The following is a 19,352-nucleotide window of genomic DNA, read 5'->3' as shown; positions in this document are numbered from 1 at the left end:
GATGGCCATGACAGTAAAACCCTAAGGCCTACTTTCCTCACATCACAAAGGGTCTAATGACAAAAATGTAGCAGTTTCTGTTTCTAGTTTGTGTTTTGTTAGCTTTCATGAGAACATATGTTTTTATAAAAGCAAATAATTTGTGACAGAACAAAGGCTTTACAAAATGAGCAGTACCAGCACTAAGGTGACAAACTCCTCCACTCAGTGAGCTAAGCAGGTAAAGACACTTGTTTATTGTACTAAGATTGGTACATTTAACATAAGTATGCCTTGGGGTTTGATTTACAAACTTTTTCCAACAAGATTCCCCTTCTTTTAACTAATCAAAAGCCAGAAAAATACTAATCACAATAAACTAAAAGAACGTACAATACTATTTGCAGTAGAAATACCTATTAATCAAAACTATTGCACATTCAGTAAATTTAAAGAAGATACCCTCTCTTTACTCTTAGACATTACCAAATTTTCCTGTCATAACCTTAACTAAACTTTTACTGGGAATTTTTGCTGCTGTCATGTTCTAAAATAAACTTCCCCTTCATCAGCCATTTTGATTTTTGCTAGTCACACGTGTTCATGGTATTTAGCATCATATTCTTGTTGTGAATATGAAAGCTATGCTGCCTTTATAAACATATTAAAACCCGGGAAATACATAGAGAGACTTGTGTATCTGATGCAATTTCTAATGGATTCATCTGTCAAATGAGGGCCTCCTCACTCTTTCCTACACCATCCTACTGAAAGTCTCACTAACTGGAAGAAAATCCTGATAATCCTTTGTCATCTGGTCATGGTATGTCCCACTGTAACAGGAAATTCTGACTCCTTCACCAAGGGGTTAACATATTGATTCACTCACTACCTAAACAGGCAGTAATATGCTGACAAGTACTAAAGGACACCTATATACTGCGAATGTTATCTGAGACCTCTTAAAGCTGGAATTTAATAGCCCGTTCAGCCCAGCAATGGGGGTGAACCAAATATTAAGCCACTAAAAGAATTCAGTTATCTGCTTACAAAAAAGAAATACAGCCATAGGAATCTGACTAATGAATAAAATCTACACTTCAGGTTCTATAGATTCAATATCAACAAAAGCGAATACAAATATGCTGTTCTGAAAAAAATGCAATGTATGGCCTCAACCTGAAACCTAACATTGTGTGTACATGGTGCAACTAGGTGAGAAATATTATTTACTGACAAAACAAAATATTGTATTAATTGGCAACCCCCCCCCACCACCACCCCCCTCACACAACTTCACTCCTCACAGAGAGACAGAGAAGGCCTGTTATATGTGCTGCAGCCTATTTGATGACATGCATTTTGGTAATGAAAAAGGTGGTTAGCCCCTCATCATGTTGTTAACTCTTCCCCCCCTCCCCCCTCTTGTTTGTAATTTGTCTCAAGCTTTTAGGGAAATATGACTCGGAAATTAAACACACTGGCACATCTTTTGGAATACACTAACTACGGCTCTCAGCAGAGCTCGACCGAGAACGAGATTTTTTCTTGGAGGAACGGGGAGATGGAGACGAAGGCTGCACGCTAGAGTGGTGGCTCTTCTGAGAGTATTTTTTGTCAGGCGTACGACTGCGAGAGCGAGACCTACTGGTTGACCTGGAAGATCTTGCAGACTTGGACTTGCTGCGAGATCTTGAGTAGCTTCTTGAACGAGACCTGCTTCTGGGAAAAAACATTAAAGGTCTTACTCTGGAGTATTTTTAAATTAAGAATTTTAATGGATGTTAACTATTTTGAAAAAAGCTACTTTGCACCCATAACATTTCCATCTACAGAACTCAAAGCACTGCGCAAAACATTCAATCACTTCAGGTATTGAGTTTCTTTTTTTACTCTCCATCATTTGTAAGATCCTCATCAACTAAAACTTGGGGTATGTAAGCAATTTATACTCATCTATCAAGAAAAATGCAAGCACAAGATCACACTAGTCATTTTCCCTCCCTATAAAAGCATATGTAAATTAGGTACAATCCTTGGGACCCCAGTAAGATGTTAACATGTCGCTGAGTATCACAAGAGCTCTGCAAGCTCAAAGATTTGAAAATTACATCCCTTGTTCTGTTGTCAATCTTTTTCCATTTAACAAGACAGATCTTTGTATAGATTATGATGGAGCTGAAGTTAACATACGTTTTTATTACTTTTAAAAATGTAAATGTCAGAACAGCTTTAAAAACATACATTAATTAGTTGCTTTTTACTGGGTCTCACCAGAAAGGCAGTTTAGCAAAATTCCTGAAGACTGAATAATGGAAAGAATCTGAAAAGATTTGGAGGAAATTTTCAAATTATAACCATTTAATGTGGGCCAAATTTTGGATGGAACATCTTTCATTTTGCCCATTTAGAGAAACATCAGGTTTTATTCTTTATAAAATCGTCTCTCCACCAAAAAGATGGCAAATAAAACTCAAATCAGCACTAAAAATCCATCTTTTCTGAATTAAACATTTTGTTTGAAACTCTATTTATAGTACATCTACTGCTGGGAACTGGTTTTGTACTGTGGTATAGCAAAGGAGTTAAATACTACAACAACATGGCACAGTTCTTGGCAGTGCTGATACCAACCTACAGAACTGCCAGGTCAGGCGACATACCTGTGTGATTTGCGATCTTCAATTAATTTAATTTTGCGCCCATTGAGCTCAGTGCCATCCAACTTGTCCAATGCACTCTTCATATCATCATATGATGCAAACTCCACAACACTATGGATCATCAGGAAGTCACAAAAATTAAGTTATGGGGGAGAATGGAGGAAAGCAGAGAAAAAAAAGATTTTGTATTCATTAGAGTGGGTGGTTTGTTTTTTTAGATCTATATGCTCAGGTTTTAATTCCTTAAAATTGATTTTCTAGCTTGATTAGTAACTGGACTGACATTGACAAAACAATCCTAACCACCTCTAATGCCCACACTCATCTTAAATGATAAAGGGCAAACTCCTGAAGTCATCACTTGGGGGCAGATCTCAGCTGCTGTACATCAGTTGGGAGTCAATGGAGCTATGACAATGTATGGCACACCTGAGCATCTGCCTGCCCTTCATTCCTTATTTGGGCAAAATTCTGAAGGACTTCAAGATATGGCTTAAGCTTTTCAGGAAAGAAGGAATACAAATGAGCTAAGTCTGCCCCCTCCTTAGAACTTTAGCAGTAAATATAATTCCCTTCTTTAGCTGGCCTCATTTACACCTCTCTTCCCCCAAACATGTTATCAGGGCTGCTTTAAGCTGCACCTGTCTGCAATGGGCCTCAAGGAGTTATTCTGGCAGTGGAGATTCACCAGAGAACAGTAATGTTCTAGCCATGCTTCCTTTTCCCTGAGCTACCCCCAACAAGTCCCTTAGCATATGTTTATGGACAGTCAAAATTTGTACAAAAGTTCCCTAAAAGGAAATTCGTGAACAAGAACAGTACCTTAGCTCTAAGTATGGTGATTTTTACACTTTGAAATAGCAGGAAGATTGGATCATCATTATCCTGGTATTGCCCAGATTTATACACAAATATGGATTTACCCTTCATTCCTGTTGTTTCTGTGCGCATCCACATAGGTCACCTCTCCTGCCTTTCTCATGACATCTTTCAAGTCCTGCAGTAAAAATTACAGTTCAGCTTAAACATGAAATACACTAACAAGCTATCTGCAAGTCAAAAAAGTAAAGTTCTCTGTTAGACAGGTTACAATTTTTGCATTTAGACTTCTTTTGAAACTCAGCCTACTTAGTAACAATTACAATAATAAAAACAAATTATTGCTTTTAAATTAAGCCCATATCCCAAAAGCAGCTCTTATGAAAACATGGTGCAGCAATTAAAGCATTAATTAACATTGTAACTATACCAGATAAGGAGTTATATGATATTAAATGCAAACGTTTACAACTGACCATAAAGGCTATTTTGGAAAACCTCATTTAAATGAGAATCTTGCATATTTAAAATTGCCTACATGCATATTCTCCTCCACCCCCACTTAAAGCTACACACACACAAAAATTAAATGCAAAATGTCTATGTTTAATTAATGCTAAGATTGTAACAAACTGACAAACAGCAGAATATTCAGAGTTACAAGAGTAGAATCTGTCTTAACTCTGATTTTTCTGGCTTTCACCAGTCTGTGTCACAACCTCAGTGTTATTTCAAAAGAGATACTTGTATTTAATTTCAACAGAGACTGAACATACACTATAGCATGTTTACTTGCCCCACAATGGGATAAAACGAAGTGAACAAATAATGTTACAGGTGATTAAAAAGATAAGTACAATTATATTTATAAGTTATTTGCAAAACTTAAAAACAATATATTCTCCAAATAATATTGCGCATTTTATAGCCCAAGGCTACTTACCGCAACATACCACAAGTGGTCAGATGATATAAGCAGGTACCTTAAGTAAACAGTCGCTTGTCCAATACCTAGCTGGCCAAGAGGAACTCCCTTACATGAGAAGGGCAGAGGAATGGCTCATAGCAATACGCTTCAGGGGGATGTATCAGAGACCCTGAAAATACTTGACAACATCCGGAAGTGGATACAGAACCTGCGGCTGACCTGTGCTAGCCAAATCGAGCTCAAACCTGGACAAACCAAGATCTAGATCGCCAAAACAGGAGTGTCATAGGAACCAAAAGGAAAATTCAGAACAGGCCAAGCCCTAGAATTTCAGCCACTAGAAACCCCAAACTCTTGGGCTCTCTCTCCTCCACACAAGAGAAACGAGGGTTAACCCAAAGCAAGGCTGTTAAAAGAGGTTCAAAATGCACTTGGTTAGAAATATGTTTGAGAAAAAAATACAAACAAAAAGCTAAGAAATAAACTTTAGAACATTTGCTACAGCATATGGAAGACTCAATTTAATGCTTAATAAAGCTCAACAATTTAGTTCTAAAAGTGAGCATCTGAATTACACATTAGGCTGCAAAATAGTGAATACTTTTTCTTGTTTAAAATGCTTAAAAACCCAAACAATCTCATTCAGTTACCACATTTAATATATGATCCATAGCCACATTTAAAAACCATTACTGCAAACTAAACACATGTACAGTAATTCAGAGATAAAGGGTGAAATCCTGAACTTACTGAAGTCAATGGGAGTTTTGCCATGGACTTCAGTGGGGCGAGGATTTCACCCAACAAATTTAAAACTATACATTTGTTATTAATAAATCAAAGGTTTTCTTGATCTAGAACAAAATGCTCTAATTTAGAAGTGCTGCTAAGAAAAGGAAATTAAGTAAGGCAATCACACAGACTTGCATTCTAATTTATTAAGTTGTTTTAGGTTCTAAAATTTTGAGCCATCCAAATAAATGCCTAATATTTAAACTCTGATTTGCTAAGGATCACGGCCATAAAAAGTTGTGTAACAGAACAAGAAGATACGATTAAGACACTAACAATATTATTTGAAGAGAGAAGAAATAAGTTTGTATAAATATAGGAAGTTTAGGACGCTGCTCTCTTTCAACCAACAGAAAGTCTTAAAACTACCTAAACTAATCTCAATAAATAAATAAAGAAATAAATAAAAATCTGACAATTCATGAGGGTTAATGTTTGGTTTCACCTCACTCACAAAAATGTATCATTGTGATCCTCAGCAATTAAAAATTTAATAGACAATGTATTTAAAAAAAAAACACAGAAAATTGTGAAAAAGAATAAACTTACATTAATATTGTCCTAAGAAGACATGGCTTTTACTTTTCTTTTAGCAATCACAGATCTATTATCAGATCAACTATCAACTTCAACTATCCTTTATTTTTTGGGAGAACTGGTAGTGTTGACGGGAAGCCAGTCATAACAAATTTGCACTGTCATAGGCACAGGTAATTAAAATTACTGATTGTTTGGCTTTAAACACACATGGAGCCATAAAACGGGGGGGGGGGGGGGGGGGGAAAGAGAAATGTGATGTGGACACACATTTTAACTATTTCTCGCATCTGAAGGTGCTGGCTTTAAAAGCAGACAAATATAGTCCTGTCTCAAATTTTGGGGAGCTACACATCCAGATGCCTACAAGTTTTGAAGACAAGGTATTGTATCTATTTCATTCAAGATAGCGAATTTCTCAAAGGGAGATGAAGACCAGAACTTGTCCTGGGATAAGCTAGAATCCAGTATTTTAGTGACTATCATATTTCTAGTCTCATCAATCATATTAATAGTATACTACTTTTTAATGTTTAATAGTTAGCAAATTCTGATGTATTATGGCTGCAAAATTAAACTACATTTGTACAGGGAATGTTACTTTAAATTGTAACATTTTAGAGAGAAGCAATTGTCTTTTAAAACAGTTTTGCTATAATTTGTCACACTTCTAGCTTACCAAGTACTTTAATTGTATACTTCCACAAATTTAAAAGAAATGGCACATTGTCCTCCTTAAATCATCTCTAATGGACCAGTGCCAATATTCACAGTAATGTCACACTAAGTCTACAAAGTGCAAAGCTGGTCAGGAGTGCTTACATTAGCACTAGTGTACTTAGCACTTGCAAAATGTGCCAGAATATTCTCAACTTTCATGTTAAGCATTCAAGAAATTTTACTCCAAACTTTTAGGTATGGATATGTTCACATGCTCAGGTAACCTCAAAAGATTTATTATGGTGAATCTGAATTAAGACGATGTAAATCTAATGTGTAATTAGTAGAAATAAAGCCATTACAAATATTCAAAAGTAAAAGTTATTGCAAGATCCAATTTCCAAGCTGTGAATTAATTTTAACATAAATAGCTCCATTAAATTATTGCTTTCCTCAAGACTCCATTATAGCTTTTACCCCTCCCTCAATGTTACCTCTACAAGATCAGTGATTTTTAGAGCTTCATATACAGAGTAGTGGTGTAGTATATACTAGAGGGATTTAGATGAAGTCCACTTGTCTGCTCAATCAAGTTTAAAACTGATCAGAGTTTTATTATTTAATAATAGAATCATATAATCAAATATTGTGCTTTCCATATGAAAGGATGGCACATAGCTTTGCAAACTTAAGTCCTAATTCTGCCACTGGATCCACATGGGTGGACCCTTGTGAAGCACCATTAACATCAGTGAAACTGCAGACAGGCACAGAATGTTTGCCCTTGCAGATCTTGTTGCAGGAACCAGAGCCTTAAACTAACACAATCTATCCATGTCCGTCTCTTCAATGTACAAACAAAATCCATCTATGTTCATTAATGTAGTGTCTTTTAAAAAAATAAAATAAACCTCACTTGTTGATTCTACTTTTTGTAAGTAGCATGGGCTTAGCAATAGATATTGCTGTTGCGAAGCCCACAAAGAAAAGTTAATTCCTTATAATGGGTATATTAGAAAAACACACACATTAATATGACCACATGATCACTGTTTTTATTCTTTTTAAGCTAGCTAAGGATTAGAAAAAGTTGTAGACATCACAAATGCAGTGATATAGCTTTAAAAAGAATTTTAAAAAGAGTTTATCTGAACCCCTGCAGTAAGTACACTATGTCTAAGTGGCTTTGTTGGAATTTGCTTTATTCATGCAGTATTAATGGATTCTTCTCAATCATGCTCCACCTCAAAAAAATGTTTAGCACAATTAAAAAAAAGACTACAAGTTTCAATCAGAACAAAAATGTAAACTCAAAGGTGTGGAAATCTCAAATATTCCATCCTAGTAAACTGATTAATGATTTAGATGTTACAATGTAACCCCAAATTAAAAGATAATCCAAAGTATCACCAGCTGAAAATCATAACTAAGCAAAAACCACTAGCTTCCCAACTACAAAACGTCAACTATGATACCTATTTGTAGTTTTGAAAATTAGTTACTCCTAAGTGTTGGAGTATATAATTCAAGCACTTTTTTTACTTTTAATAAAAATTAAATATTTATTATGGCTTTAATACAAGATTAGATCGCAAACTGCCTCCTTAAGGGCAGGAAAATAAAATGCTCTGAATAAAATCATGTATTAAAGATTAAAAAAAAAAAAAAAGATTGAAATCTAACTCACCTGCCAGCTGATCCGTGAAGAAAGGTTTTCAACTATAATTCTGTGTTCAGTACGAACAGGAGGTCCATACCAGCTATAAGAATTCAGAGACAATAAAATACATTTCCCCAAAGCAGAGTATTTAAAACTCTTATACACAAACTCATGTGTTCTGACAGTTTGCTGATGGAGTTAAATACTAATTATTTTCCTTACAGATGGAGTGCAGATTAGATTCTCCCTGGTTAACTCTTTGCTATATTTCAAAGCATATACCCATTATAAGAGTGGAAGTGCCGATGTTAGCAATAAATTAGTATTTCGATGGAAGAACTTTACACCTAGGCAGTCAATATAGATGACATTTTCAGATCTACTGAAGACTAATTTATTTTCATTAAATTAGTTCAGACAAAAAAGTATAATCTAAGTACTCTAATGGCTTTGGTCATATTGCCTCTGGAGGCTACTCCCACTGAAGGTGTAATTACTTCCTTGCTGACAAGGGGCTAAATTCTGCCTTTTGAAGTCAAAGAGACACATGCACACATCTGAAGACAATTTAGGCCAATGGTTCTCAATTCCCAAGCACTTGCTAATATCTGGATATGCCAATGTGCCCCTATGGCAGTTTCTTATGGGTCAGAAAATTTTGACTTCAAGAAACACAACATGAAGCCAACTGGTTGCATACAAGTGGCAGTGGCACTTTGATTGTGAATAAAAGAAATGTTCATGCCATGAAACGTTACTGAAAGGAATTACTATATAGTAGTTTTAAATGAATATTGATTAAACGTTTGTTTGTTTTAAAGAAGCTAAATATAAAGCTTAGTTTAAAATATATATCTATTTGTATAAAAAAAAAGAACAAGAAAAGGTCTGATCGAGAGTTATGGGGGATGGAGAGGGGGGAGAGTGGGAGAGGAAGTCCCTAACAGACAATTAGTGCTCCCAATCCCAACAACTCTATTAGAGGGTTTGAGAACCCTTGGGGAGTTTGGAAAAAGCACATTGGCTTTTGAAGAGATAATGTACAATTCTGTTAATGGTGTTATGTTGGACTTCTATCAGAATAGTGGAAGAACAAGAACAGTACAGTGAGAAGATAAATGTTTTCCACCTGACTGTTCTTCCACTCAAGTGTTTCTGGTAAAGGCTATCAAGAGTTACAAAGCACTGATAGCAATTTAAGCCAATCAGACGACTTAGAACATTTTTTTCATCCCTTCCAATTTATGTCTCACACAATCACAATTCAAAGAGGTTGTACTGCTACTGTGGGCACCCTTGTATTTAGTTATATTTTTCAAATGAAACAGACTTAGGTGCTTATTGTAGTACTAAGTACACCCAATGACACCGTTTCATGCATTCTCAGTTTTGGATAGATAAACCAATTGTCATTGCTTCCTAGTCTGTCCTTTTACTCTCACACGAGGTGCATATGAAATGACATTAATACAGAGAAGAACTGTCTAGTGTGTGTGTGCATGCGTGTAAAATTTTACTTGCCCTGGCACAAAAACCCTTCTTACGGTTATGAAAAAATTGTACGATAGAAAATTAATACACATCATTGGGGCCACACCTTAAATTAATTTGTTCGTCTAGATGCCGGAATCACTCAGTGTTATGGTTCTTTCAACTCCACGCCTCATCCCATAAAATGTAACCCTAATGGTGTGTACTGATTTGTACACTGAAGCATAGGTAATTTGATTTCAGCGCATACCTCAAAGTGTCCCAATTTTTTTCAGAACATCCAGATCTTCAGAGCATTTAAACAGAAGTCCCAGAGTCCCAAAACTGGCAGGCTGAGTCCCATTTTTTCATTATTTCAAACGGTAGTCTCTTCCTGTCTGGCACCGGGTGTCTGACGTCATGAACATGGCCACAACGTCAGATGCCCACGACCTTCAATCACACTTCCTACTTTAAAAGTTCACTTTTAGCCTGGACCTCGGATCAATCCTACCGCATCAAGGTCACTGTCGCTAAAGAAAAAAGAATCTAATTAGCATACTTGCATATGCAAATTAGATGCCCCAGATTTTACTGGTCTGTGGTTGGGAGGAACTCTGCCTCTGAAACAACTTCAGAGAGGTTAAGAATTATATTTCAGTGAAATGTTTATCCTTCTTTCAAAAACTACTCTGTATAGTCCACAGTTACTAATTCTACTACAGAATACATCAGTTCAAATGGTTTACTTTAGAAATAACAATTTAAAGTAAAAAACAAAGTGGTGCTGTGTCATTTAACTAACTATGCAAAATGTATCATTTACAAAAATCCATTATCAAAATACATAAAGAGAACACTATCTTATTAAATAATTCAAAGTAATACTTTTTCACACATACTGTATATCCAGCATATGTAGTAGATACACGTTCTGTACCGTAACTGTTTTTAAATTCCATCCGTGGACGGAGATTGTCCTTTAGGGGGTCACTTTCTTTTCAGTCAGCAACTTTTGCCTTTTTGTATTTTTATACTGATGGCTGTGTATGCTACCACTCTGTTCCTACAACAGTGGTTCTTACCATGATCTATGAGACCCCATCCCAGTGTTTGCTGAATTAAACTTTTTAGAACCAGACAATGGGAAATTTGGAAGCTTGGTAGGTTAGATGATCCACGAGAGCAACTTTCAAGTAAAATGGTTCACAGAATTTATGCTGGAGAACCAATGCTGTACAGTAAAATTAAACCCATGACACATCGCTTAGGTAGAGAGATGCCCCAGTTGAGAAACATATGATCTTAATATTAAAAAATTAATAAACTTGCCAGGGTTTTTTTTAAATATTTTTAAAAATAAAGAATTGGTTTTCCAATATGAATCACAAAAGGTTTTGGGACAGATACATACTGGGAAGTATTTATGACTTCCTTCCTTGCTGACTCATGCAACTTTGTACTGGCAGTTTCAGACGTCAATTAACACTTAAGATTTTCTATTGGTTTCAAACGAAGTCATTATACTGACTTGACATCTGTAATTAGCTACCTAGTTATGTTAGGAAAAAGCCTAAAAAAAGAACGGACCAACCCAGGGGCACAGTGTTAGTACTCAGCATCATACAGGCCAGTACAGAGTGCAAGCACAGTAGTGTTTGTTCAGTAGCAGTGGGGTACAGAGGGACCACTCAAGTTGCTAACAGCAAATTCCTCGAGTCAATTAAGGAGCAGCACTGAATGGCTCAAAGGTGTCCCATCTTGTCCTCCTCAGCCAGAAAAATAATGGCTACAAGATACAGGGATGTCAGTACTGGGTTCCCCAATGGTATGTAAGATGTGGAGCTCCCCGTCTCTACCAACAGGAAGAAGAAAAAACAATGTTTTAAGCACAGTGAATCCCCAGTTATTTTATATGCAGTAAATTGAGACCAAATAACTCACCTAGGTCCACTGCTACGTGACTGGTAATAATTGAACCGTTGTGGAAATCTGCCTCTGCCTCCCCCTCTTCGTGCCCTGGCATGTTCAATTGTAACCCTTAAACGTGAGGAAAAAAAATCCGTAACTACTTAAGTCACTTCAATCCTTTGCAATAGGAAGTACACATGCAGAATCAAGAGAGGTCCTGCCCTTAGTTTTTATTTGATGCAGCATAGCAGAATCAATGGCAGATATTTCATAAGCATCCAAAACATTAACTCAATGTTTCCATGAAATTTACTACAGGTCTGCTGTTTAGATTTAATGGTCAGAAAGGAAGAACAAGAGTCTATAAACAGCATCAGGTTGTGAAAAGAAAAGGCCCACACTGATGGTTTAAGATAAATATGGACGTTGGTTTTTAGCTCATTAAGTAACGTATTGGTTTCTTATGTACAATGACTGTTTGGCACTCTTATAAGTCATACATATGCTAAGAGGTTCTGATCAATTTCTGGAAGTGACAGATGGACTAATGAGGAGAAGAGTGAAATGAATGGATTTGACATTTCTGGTAAGATTGCAACTGTTCATTTGGGGAAGAGACATATAACATATATTGGAGGGAAAACACAAATTCTTAACATCTCTGTCCAAAAAACCCAGTTGAATTCTATGCCACAATATAAACTAAGGCCCCCAGTCCTGCATCAGGATATGCTAACAGACCCCTCCACATACATGGAGATCTGTCAGAGATCCACCCAAACCAGATGTTGGAGCAGAGCCTAGTGCATCATATTTGGGGTATAAAACCTATTTAGTGCTTTAGAAAAAACATATTTGAAGTTTACCTTTCATTGCACAGTTCTTTACCATTCAGTTCATAAACTGCATCATCAGCATCTCTGTGGTCTTCAAACTCCTAGAAAAGAAACAGGAATAAGCATCAGAGATTTATAATGATACAATCACATTTCCCACTAGAGTATTCTTTTCCATATCCTCTTTAAAAATTGTGTATATTTAAGAGCTACACAGTGCAGCAAACATCAACTAGCAGGTCTATATCCTTAAAGCAGAACACAGTGAAAACTGATGAACATTTATGGACTTTTACTCTGAGAATTATTCTCCTTCTCATTTACACTAATGTATCTCCATTGATTACAGTGAGTTAGTCCCAAGAAGAGCATCAGATCCTTTATATGGATATGTTATGAGTTAACAAGTCCCTTATTCTATGTATTCTTATCAGAGGAGGAAGGATAATCTTGGGATTAGGGTATAGGATTGGGTTCCTATTCATAAACCTGTCACAGATTACCTTGGGGAATTTACTTAGGCCAATATTTTAAAGTTTCCCTGGAGTTGGGTACCTAAATAAGAATGTTCCTGAGTTTCAGCAGTGCTTAGCACCCACATCTCCCATTGACTTCAGTTAGAGTTGTAGGTGCGCAGAGTTTCAGAAACAAATACCAGGCCACTTATTTAGGTACCTAACTTTAGGTCACTATGGTTTGAAAAATTGTGTCTTTATCCTCTTTCTTTACAGTATTCTATAAAATTTAATCTAAAAAAAATAATAAAAAAAAATGAAATGATCTCTAAAATGATAAATCAGCCCTTTTGTCTTGTACCTAAGCAATAAATACACAAAGAAACATGTTTTAACAGTATTAAGAGTGCTTTAGCTCTTTAGTACCTCCTGCTCATTGACACCACAGCAGAAAGCAAGATCAGCAGCACTTGCATTTTGAATGCTTAACACCACAAAATCTGCTTTCATAACAATAGCTAAAATGACTGAACATCTCATGGAAGAAAATAATTTAGAAACAATATGAACTCCTTACTCACACTACTTAGCACCTTACATCATGAATAGTCCCACTGAAATCACTCACACATTAAGATGCTATACACTGAGTAAGGATATCAGAATCTGGCCCTTAATGGTTAAAGCAGAAAACCAAGAGTTGGGTGTTATGGATTCTATTCATAGTTCTACTACAGACTTGCTGTGTGACTTCAGCCAAGTCACTTAATCTCAGTTACTCAGTTCACCAGTATGTAAAATGGGAATATTACTTAACAGAGAATACTGAGGCTTTTGTTAGTACATGAAAGTGCTTTAAGATCCCTGATGAAAAGTGCTATTAGAGCTAAATTTTATAATTTGCTAGTGGCTTGATGGCTATTGAAGAGGGAGTGCAACAACTACTGAATTCCATTCATTTGTGGAGTTTTAAAAGTATTTTTCTTTTGAAACCGTTTTTGGCAACAACTGGTACCAAGCCATTCTTTAGAGCAGTGATACTCAGACTGAGGCTCGCGAGCCACAAGCGGCTCTTTAATGTGTCTCCTGCAGCTCTTTGCAGCACGTGATATTAAAAAATTGTGTGATTTATTTATTAACCAATCTAAGTTATTAACCAATCAGGATGCTTTTATTATATTATTTTATCAACTACAATTGGTTAGCGCTTGGTCAGTCATTTCACTGTGAGAATAATATATATAAAACCTAAATATTTACCATCATACTGTTTAAATATGAATATATAGTACTATAGTAAACAAAACAACGAATTCACAGTACTGTGGCTCTATTGCAATGGTCCCCAACCTTTCAGTGTGGCGGGCACTGGACGACTAGCCACCGAAATGCCGCCGAGGACGGCGGCAGCCGAAAAAGCAACCGCCGAAAAGCGCCACTGCCGAAAAGCCGCCAAAAAGCGGCAACGCCAAGAAGCGCCACAGCCGAAAAGCAGTGTCATCAAGAGGCGTCGCTGCCGAAATGCCGCCGAGAAGCAGCGACGCCTCTTGATGACACTGCTTTTCGGCTGTGGCGCTTCTTGGCCGAGAAGCAGCGGCATTTCGGCGGCGACGCTTCTTGACATTGCTGCTTCTCGACGGCATTTCGGCGTCTGCTTGCTCCCTTGTCTGTAGGCGGGCGCACATAGATGCCCCGGTGGGTGCCAGGGCACCCACGGGCACTGCGTTGGGGACCACTGTTCTATTGGGTAACGTTGATTGCTAATTTGGCTACTGAAACACTGAGATCTAGGTATCACTGCTTTAGAGATTTGGCCAAAGATACCAGGAAGCACTAAAATAATGTAAAAACTGCAGTATAAGCTTTTTTTCTTTCAATTTCTTTTAAAACCCAATCTTTTCCCCCAGGACAAAAGTCCACTGAGTTTTACACTTGAGTGAATTGTTATAGGGTAGTTAAGTGTCCTCAAAAATAAGAGGTGACATCGTGATCCCCATTGAAGGTAATGGCAAAACTCCCACTGAATTCAGAGCCAAGATTTCATCAAGTATTAAAAGGAAACATGGACAAAATTGCCGTTGAACAAAAACTAACCTTGAGTGGGAAAAATCTGAATTAAGCTCATATGAAAAGCAAGTTAAAGCACAAACATTTTCCATTTCACCATTGGAACTGTTACAGTTTCAAACATTTCTTCCCTAAGTGATGTCCCCTCCCTGCTAGTAAGCTAACTGAGCCTGTAATCGCATAAAAGAGGAAGCATGAGGATACACCTACCACAAACCCAAAACCATTTTTCAGATTGATTTCACGTATATGTCCATATCCTTTGAAGAACTTCTCCACATCCCGCTCCCGGGCATGTGGGCTCAAACGTCCAACGAAGACACGACAGCCACTCATTTTAGTTTAAAGGTGAAACTGTAAAACAGTTGTTTAATTAGCATTATTCATCATTAACTAAAAATAGCTTAATTAGAGTCATTTGTAAATGAAGCCCCAGAAATCCTGGTCACTGGTCAAATTAGATACTCAAGACAACAAAATCCAAAGCATGTTAGAAATATGATTCCTCTTTATAGTGAGAGAAGTCCTTTATTACAGTCTTAAGTAGAATGTAGATGGAAGAACTCTTAGGTTGTTTTTTAAAGTATAAAAAATATTTCTTGATATCTGCCCTTTGATAAAGGAATTATTTCAGCATCAGACAATGCACGTGGGCATCACAGAAATGTGAAAACTAACTACAGAGTAAGATTATTCACTCTTGGAGAAGTGCTCTTCTGATACAGAGAAACAAGGGACTAGTTTTCTGTTTGGGGGCATCAGATCCAACTAGCACAGACTGTGAAATGCAAACACACTAATTAACTACAAAGTTTTCACATATTTTGTATATAAGATATTGCAAGGGCACTGGACATACAGCATCAATTATGTATTTAACTGGCTGCATAGTTCACTGATCAGACAATGTTATACCAATTTTATCTCCTCTTTGAACAGTGGATATGATCTGAAGTGACCAAAAAGGAACCCTGTTACTCAGTAGATCTCCACCTTCTGTGTATGCAGAATCATGTTTGGTTACTTTTCTGAAAAGAAGGGCTTTTTTGTTTGTTTACTGTTTTTGTTCCTTCGGAGCCAACCCAGCTATTGGGTAGTGATCTAAAGCGTAAACTGGCTCATACATCATTAACAGACTTGTTAACCAAGTTCCAACTGCAGAGTCTTTATTATTGAGGATAATATGGATCCCGGAAAAAAGCCCAAGTGAATTTCAAACTCAGGACTAGTAATGAGAAGAAACAGCTTTCTATTTGTAAACTAAACAAAATGGATATAGAAGTCATTGATGCAAACATGGAACCCAAAGGTGCATTTTACAGCATGGCCACACTACAGTTATATGACGTATCATGTGAAAGACATATTTTATAACTCTTAACCCAGTTAGTATTACTTCCTTCTGAAGATCACAGTACTTAAGGTTACACTTTGCTCAAATGAGTCCAAATATCAATAAAGCATTTTCATCTTTAAAAAAGGATGCAAGCATTTTGCTGTACGCAGCATTCTACCAGACCACACAGAGTGAGATGTGATTTCTCATCATGAGAACTATTTGAATAGTGGCAGAATGGAGGTCTAACATTAGGGACCAAGATTTTCAAAACTGACTAGTGATTTTGGGTATCTAATTTGAGACACCTTCCAGAAAAAGCTTTGTGAAGTGCATTTTCCCATCACTACTACCACTAGACCTTTCACTTGTGGAGTTCTGTAAGAATGAATTCTCTCTCCAGGCCATTCTCCTCCTGCTTTAACATTGGTTTAACAATCCAAACAACTTTGTTCAGAACAACATCATTTCAATTTTTAATAATAAAGTATAGGTGCATCTGTTTAAATTTCAGAGGGGTAGCCGTGTTAGTCTGAATCTGTAAAAAGCAACAGAGGGTCCTGTGGCACCTTTAAGACTAAAGGTGCCACAGGACCCTCTGTTGCTGTTTAAATTTAGGTGACTGTGTAAGCTTTAACCCAAGATTATTTTGCACCAATATTCTCATCATCATAAAAACAGACAGTCTCTGCCCTGAGGACCTTGAAATACCAGGGTTTCTATCCTGTAACCTTTTTGTATATGAAAGTGTTACAGAACTAGGCCCTAAAGTAGACAGATAATACCATTTGGACAATATACCAAATGAGCCATGAGGGGTGAAATCTAAGGGCAATTCAGATGTAATTTTTTTATGTTAATGTAATTTACCACTTACATCTCACATAGAGTAGCACTGACAGGCTTCAACAAGCAGCATGTTTATAAGGAAAGATTTAAAGGAAGAGAAGGATTCAATGTTTTGAATTTTAATTAAATGGCATTTACTTTTTTCAAATGTCCAAAATACACTTCTTGACTCAGAACTAGGAATATTAAGAAATCTGATCAACCAAAATTAAAAAAATAAATAAAACAGATTAACAGTGAAATGTGCCTAGGTAGATCAAACAATGTCTAAATGGAGTGACAGAGGTTTGCCCCTGCAGGGGTTTGCCTGCGCTAGGGTTATTGCAGTATCAAGGCCCATTCTGGCTTGGAACTGTCTTTGCCCATCCTTCTCTGGAATGGGCAGAAAACCTTCATAATAGTCACAATTGTTTATTAACTATTTATTTCTGTACCTGGAAGTTTTTAACTAAAAACATTTACACAAGGCAACAAACCTCGAACAGGTAAACAAAACATCCCTCCCATACGCATCTATGCTAAAGAAAAGGCTTGAGTCTTGCCTCCAAGGATTCCATATATGTTCAGCCATACACAAAGGGAGATAGCAGTCAGGAATTATAAACCAGGAGTGGAAGGGGCCCTCTCTCACCCTCTTGCGAATGGAAAACAGGACAATGAGCACTTCCAATCTCACCAACCTTTCAACAGGTGAAAGGGAAGACAGACCCACAGATTGCTATTACCAGGCATCTTTGCCCTGCTTTCAGTCCCTTGCTGGTACATTTCCTTGCATACTCCTCCTCTCCCTTAGCTTGCTCTGGCTTACAGTAGCAAGTTTTCAACTTTGCCAGTCATCTTAAACAACAACTTCCACAGAAAACTACTAGCTCCCAGACATCAACCTGGCTGTGTGTCTACTAACATTAGGTAGTAACTTTCTGATAACAAGGTATGTCTTTTTTTTAAAACTCAGCAACAGAAAATCATAAGATCTTATATGAACAAGTGAATATGGTGAGTTTTAATTGTTTAGATATTTCTTATTTGTGTATTTGCATTCCTCTTGGTACAGAGTTTTGGTATATACTTGCAGAGGCTTTTCTAGCTATAGGTAAGCTAGGCAGCTGCTTGGAGTGGCAGATTTCTGGGAAGCAGTCTAGGCTGGCATATTAGCCCATGCCTTGCCCTAGTCACGATAAAATGGTGGTTGTGACCCCTGCATACCCAAGGCCATTTCCTCAAATGTGGCCCAGCCAACCACCCCTCTGTCATGATGGGAGGGGAGGCCAGGCCAAGTCCAAATTGGAGTGACATCCGGGGAGGGGGAGTGTTGCCTAGGCCTGGAGATTGCCTTGTGCCACCTTTACATACTTGCTATGTAACATGGTGAAAGAGGTTAATAAGCTGAAATAGAGCGGGTACTGCTATTTCTTGAAGAGTGAATAGATGAAGTACTGAAACATCTTAGATCAGTGTTTCCCAGCCACAGATAAAAACCAAACAGACCAAACTTGCTTGCTAACACACAAAAAGAGGCAAAAAAACCCCAAACAGATCTCCACAGGCCTGACTTACAGAGCACCTGAGAGCAGGCCCCGAACAGCAGGCTCAGGGAAATGGGGCGTTGCGATGTGCTTAGCAAGTAATAACTAGAGAGAGAGAAGGAACAGCCATCTCGCCCCGCCGGGGAGCAGAACCCGCGGGAAGGGCGATGTGTAACGGGGGCCGGCCACGCGGGGGAAGGGCTATGGGAGCACGGCACCAATGGCGAGGGGGGGCTCCTGGGCGGGTCCGAGCGAGGCAGGTAGGGCCGGTGGCGCTGGGCGGGAAGCACGAGGCGGGGGAGGGGCAGGTCTCTCCTGCCCGAGGTGGCACAGGCCGCGCGGGCTTCTCGGTGCGTCACGCCGGGGCTCGCGAGTCGCTCCGTTTGCGCAACTTCGCAACACACGGATCAGGTACCGCCCCTCCCCCCCAACTATCCCCGCCCGTGACCTCCGGTTCCCTCCCAAATCCCTTCTCCCTCCCACAATCCATCCCTCCCCACCGCCCCTTTCCCGGCTCCCTCAGGTTCGCGGGGAGAAGATATTCACCCGTGGGGGCCGCTGGGTCCAGCCAGACCCTGGGAGCGCAGCGCACGGTGCCTCTCTCCTCCGCCGCAATATGGCGGCGCCAGTCCCGAGAGGAAGGAGGCAACCACAGAACCCTGCTATTGGCGCGCCGCCGCCGGACTACACCTCCCAGTACGCAACGCGCCGTCTTGTCCCGCCCCAACAGCCGTCTGCCCGTGCCGCTGCGGAACGGCCAGCGCACTGCATGCTGGGAGTTGTAGGACCGATGCGAATCGGAGCTGGGCGCTGGAGCCTGGGAGCTGCCTCTGCTGGTCGTGTTCCTTCTGTGGCGGCTGACGT

At 38.5% G+C, this 19,352-nt stretch overlaps 1 protein-coding gene across 2 annotated transcripts; it reads right to left on the bottom strand.

The window, feature by feature from the left end:
* Positions 1 to 213: 213 nt before the first annotated feature.
* LOC135877245 (serine/arginine-rich splicing factor 5-like) lies at positions 214 to 19,121 on the bottom strand. 2 transcript variants are annotated; one of them, XM_065402637.1, is made up of 8 exons: positions 19,035 to 19,121; positions 14,988 to 15,131; positions 12,286 to 12,356; positions 11,453 to 11,548; positions 8,066 to 8,138; positions 3,566 to 3,639; positions 2,643 to 2,753; positions 214 to 1,701 (listed from the first exon to the last, which is right to left on the bottom strand). In XM_065402637.1, exons 2-8 carry the CDS (start codon positions 15,111 to 15,113, stop codon positions 1,482 to 1,484), a joined length of 771 nt encoding a protein of 256 aa, XP_065258709.1. In that variant the 5' UTR covers positions 15,114 to 15,131; positions 19,035 to 19,121; the 3' UTR covers positions 214 to 1,481. The 2 variants fall into 2 exon arrangements, with proteins under 2 accessions (XP_065258709.1, XP_065258710.1); XM_065402638.1 differs by having other exon boundaries at positions 214 to 1,698.
* Positions 19,122 to 19,352: the final 231 nt, after the last annotated feature.

The sequence above is a fragment of the Emys orbicularis genome, chromosome 4 (assembly GCF_028017835.1).
Source record: "Emys orbicularis isolate rEmyOrb1 chromosome 4, rEmyOrb1.hap1, whole genome shotgun sequence".
NCBI lineage: Eukaryota > Metazoa > Chordata > Testudines > Emydidae > Emys > Emys orbicularis.
Note: the sequence above shows the minus strand (reverse complement) of the source record. Positions and strands in the feature narration are given on the sequence as shown.

Coding starts and splice junctions, on each gene's coding strand:
- LOC135877245 (XM_065402637.1), bottom strand. CDS start 15,113: ATGAGTGGCTGTCGTGTCTTCGTTGGACGTTTGAGCCCACATGCCCGG. Junction 8,139..11,452: donor TCACGTAGCAGTGGACCTAG/GTGAGTTATTTG, acceptor GAATTCTTATAG/CTGGTATGGACCTCCTGTTC. Junction 2,754..3,565: donor AGAAACAACAGGAATGAAGG/GTAAATCCATAT, acceptor GATGATCCATAG/TGTTGTGGAGTTTGCATCAT.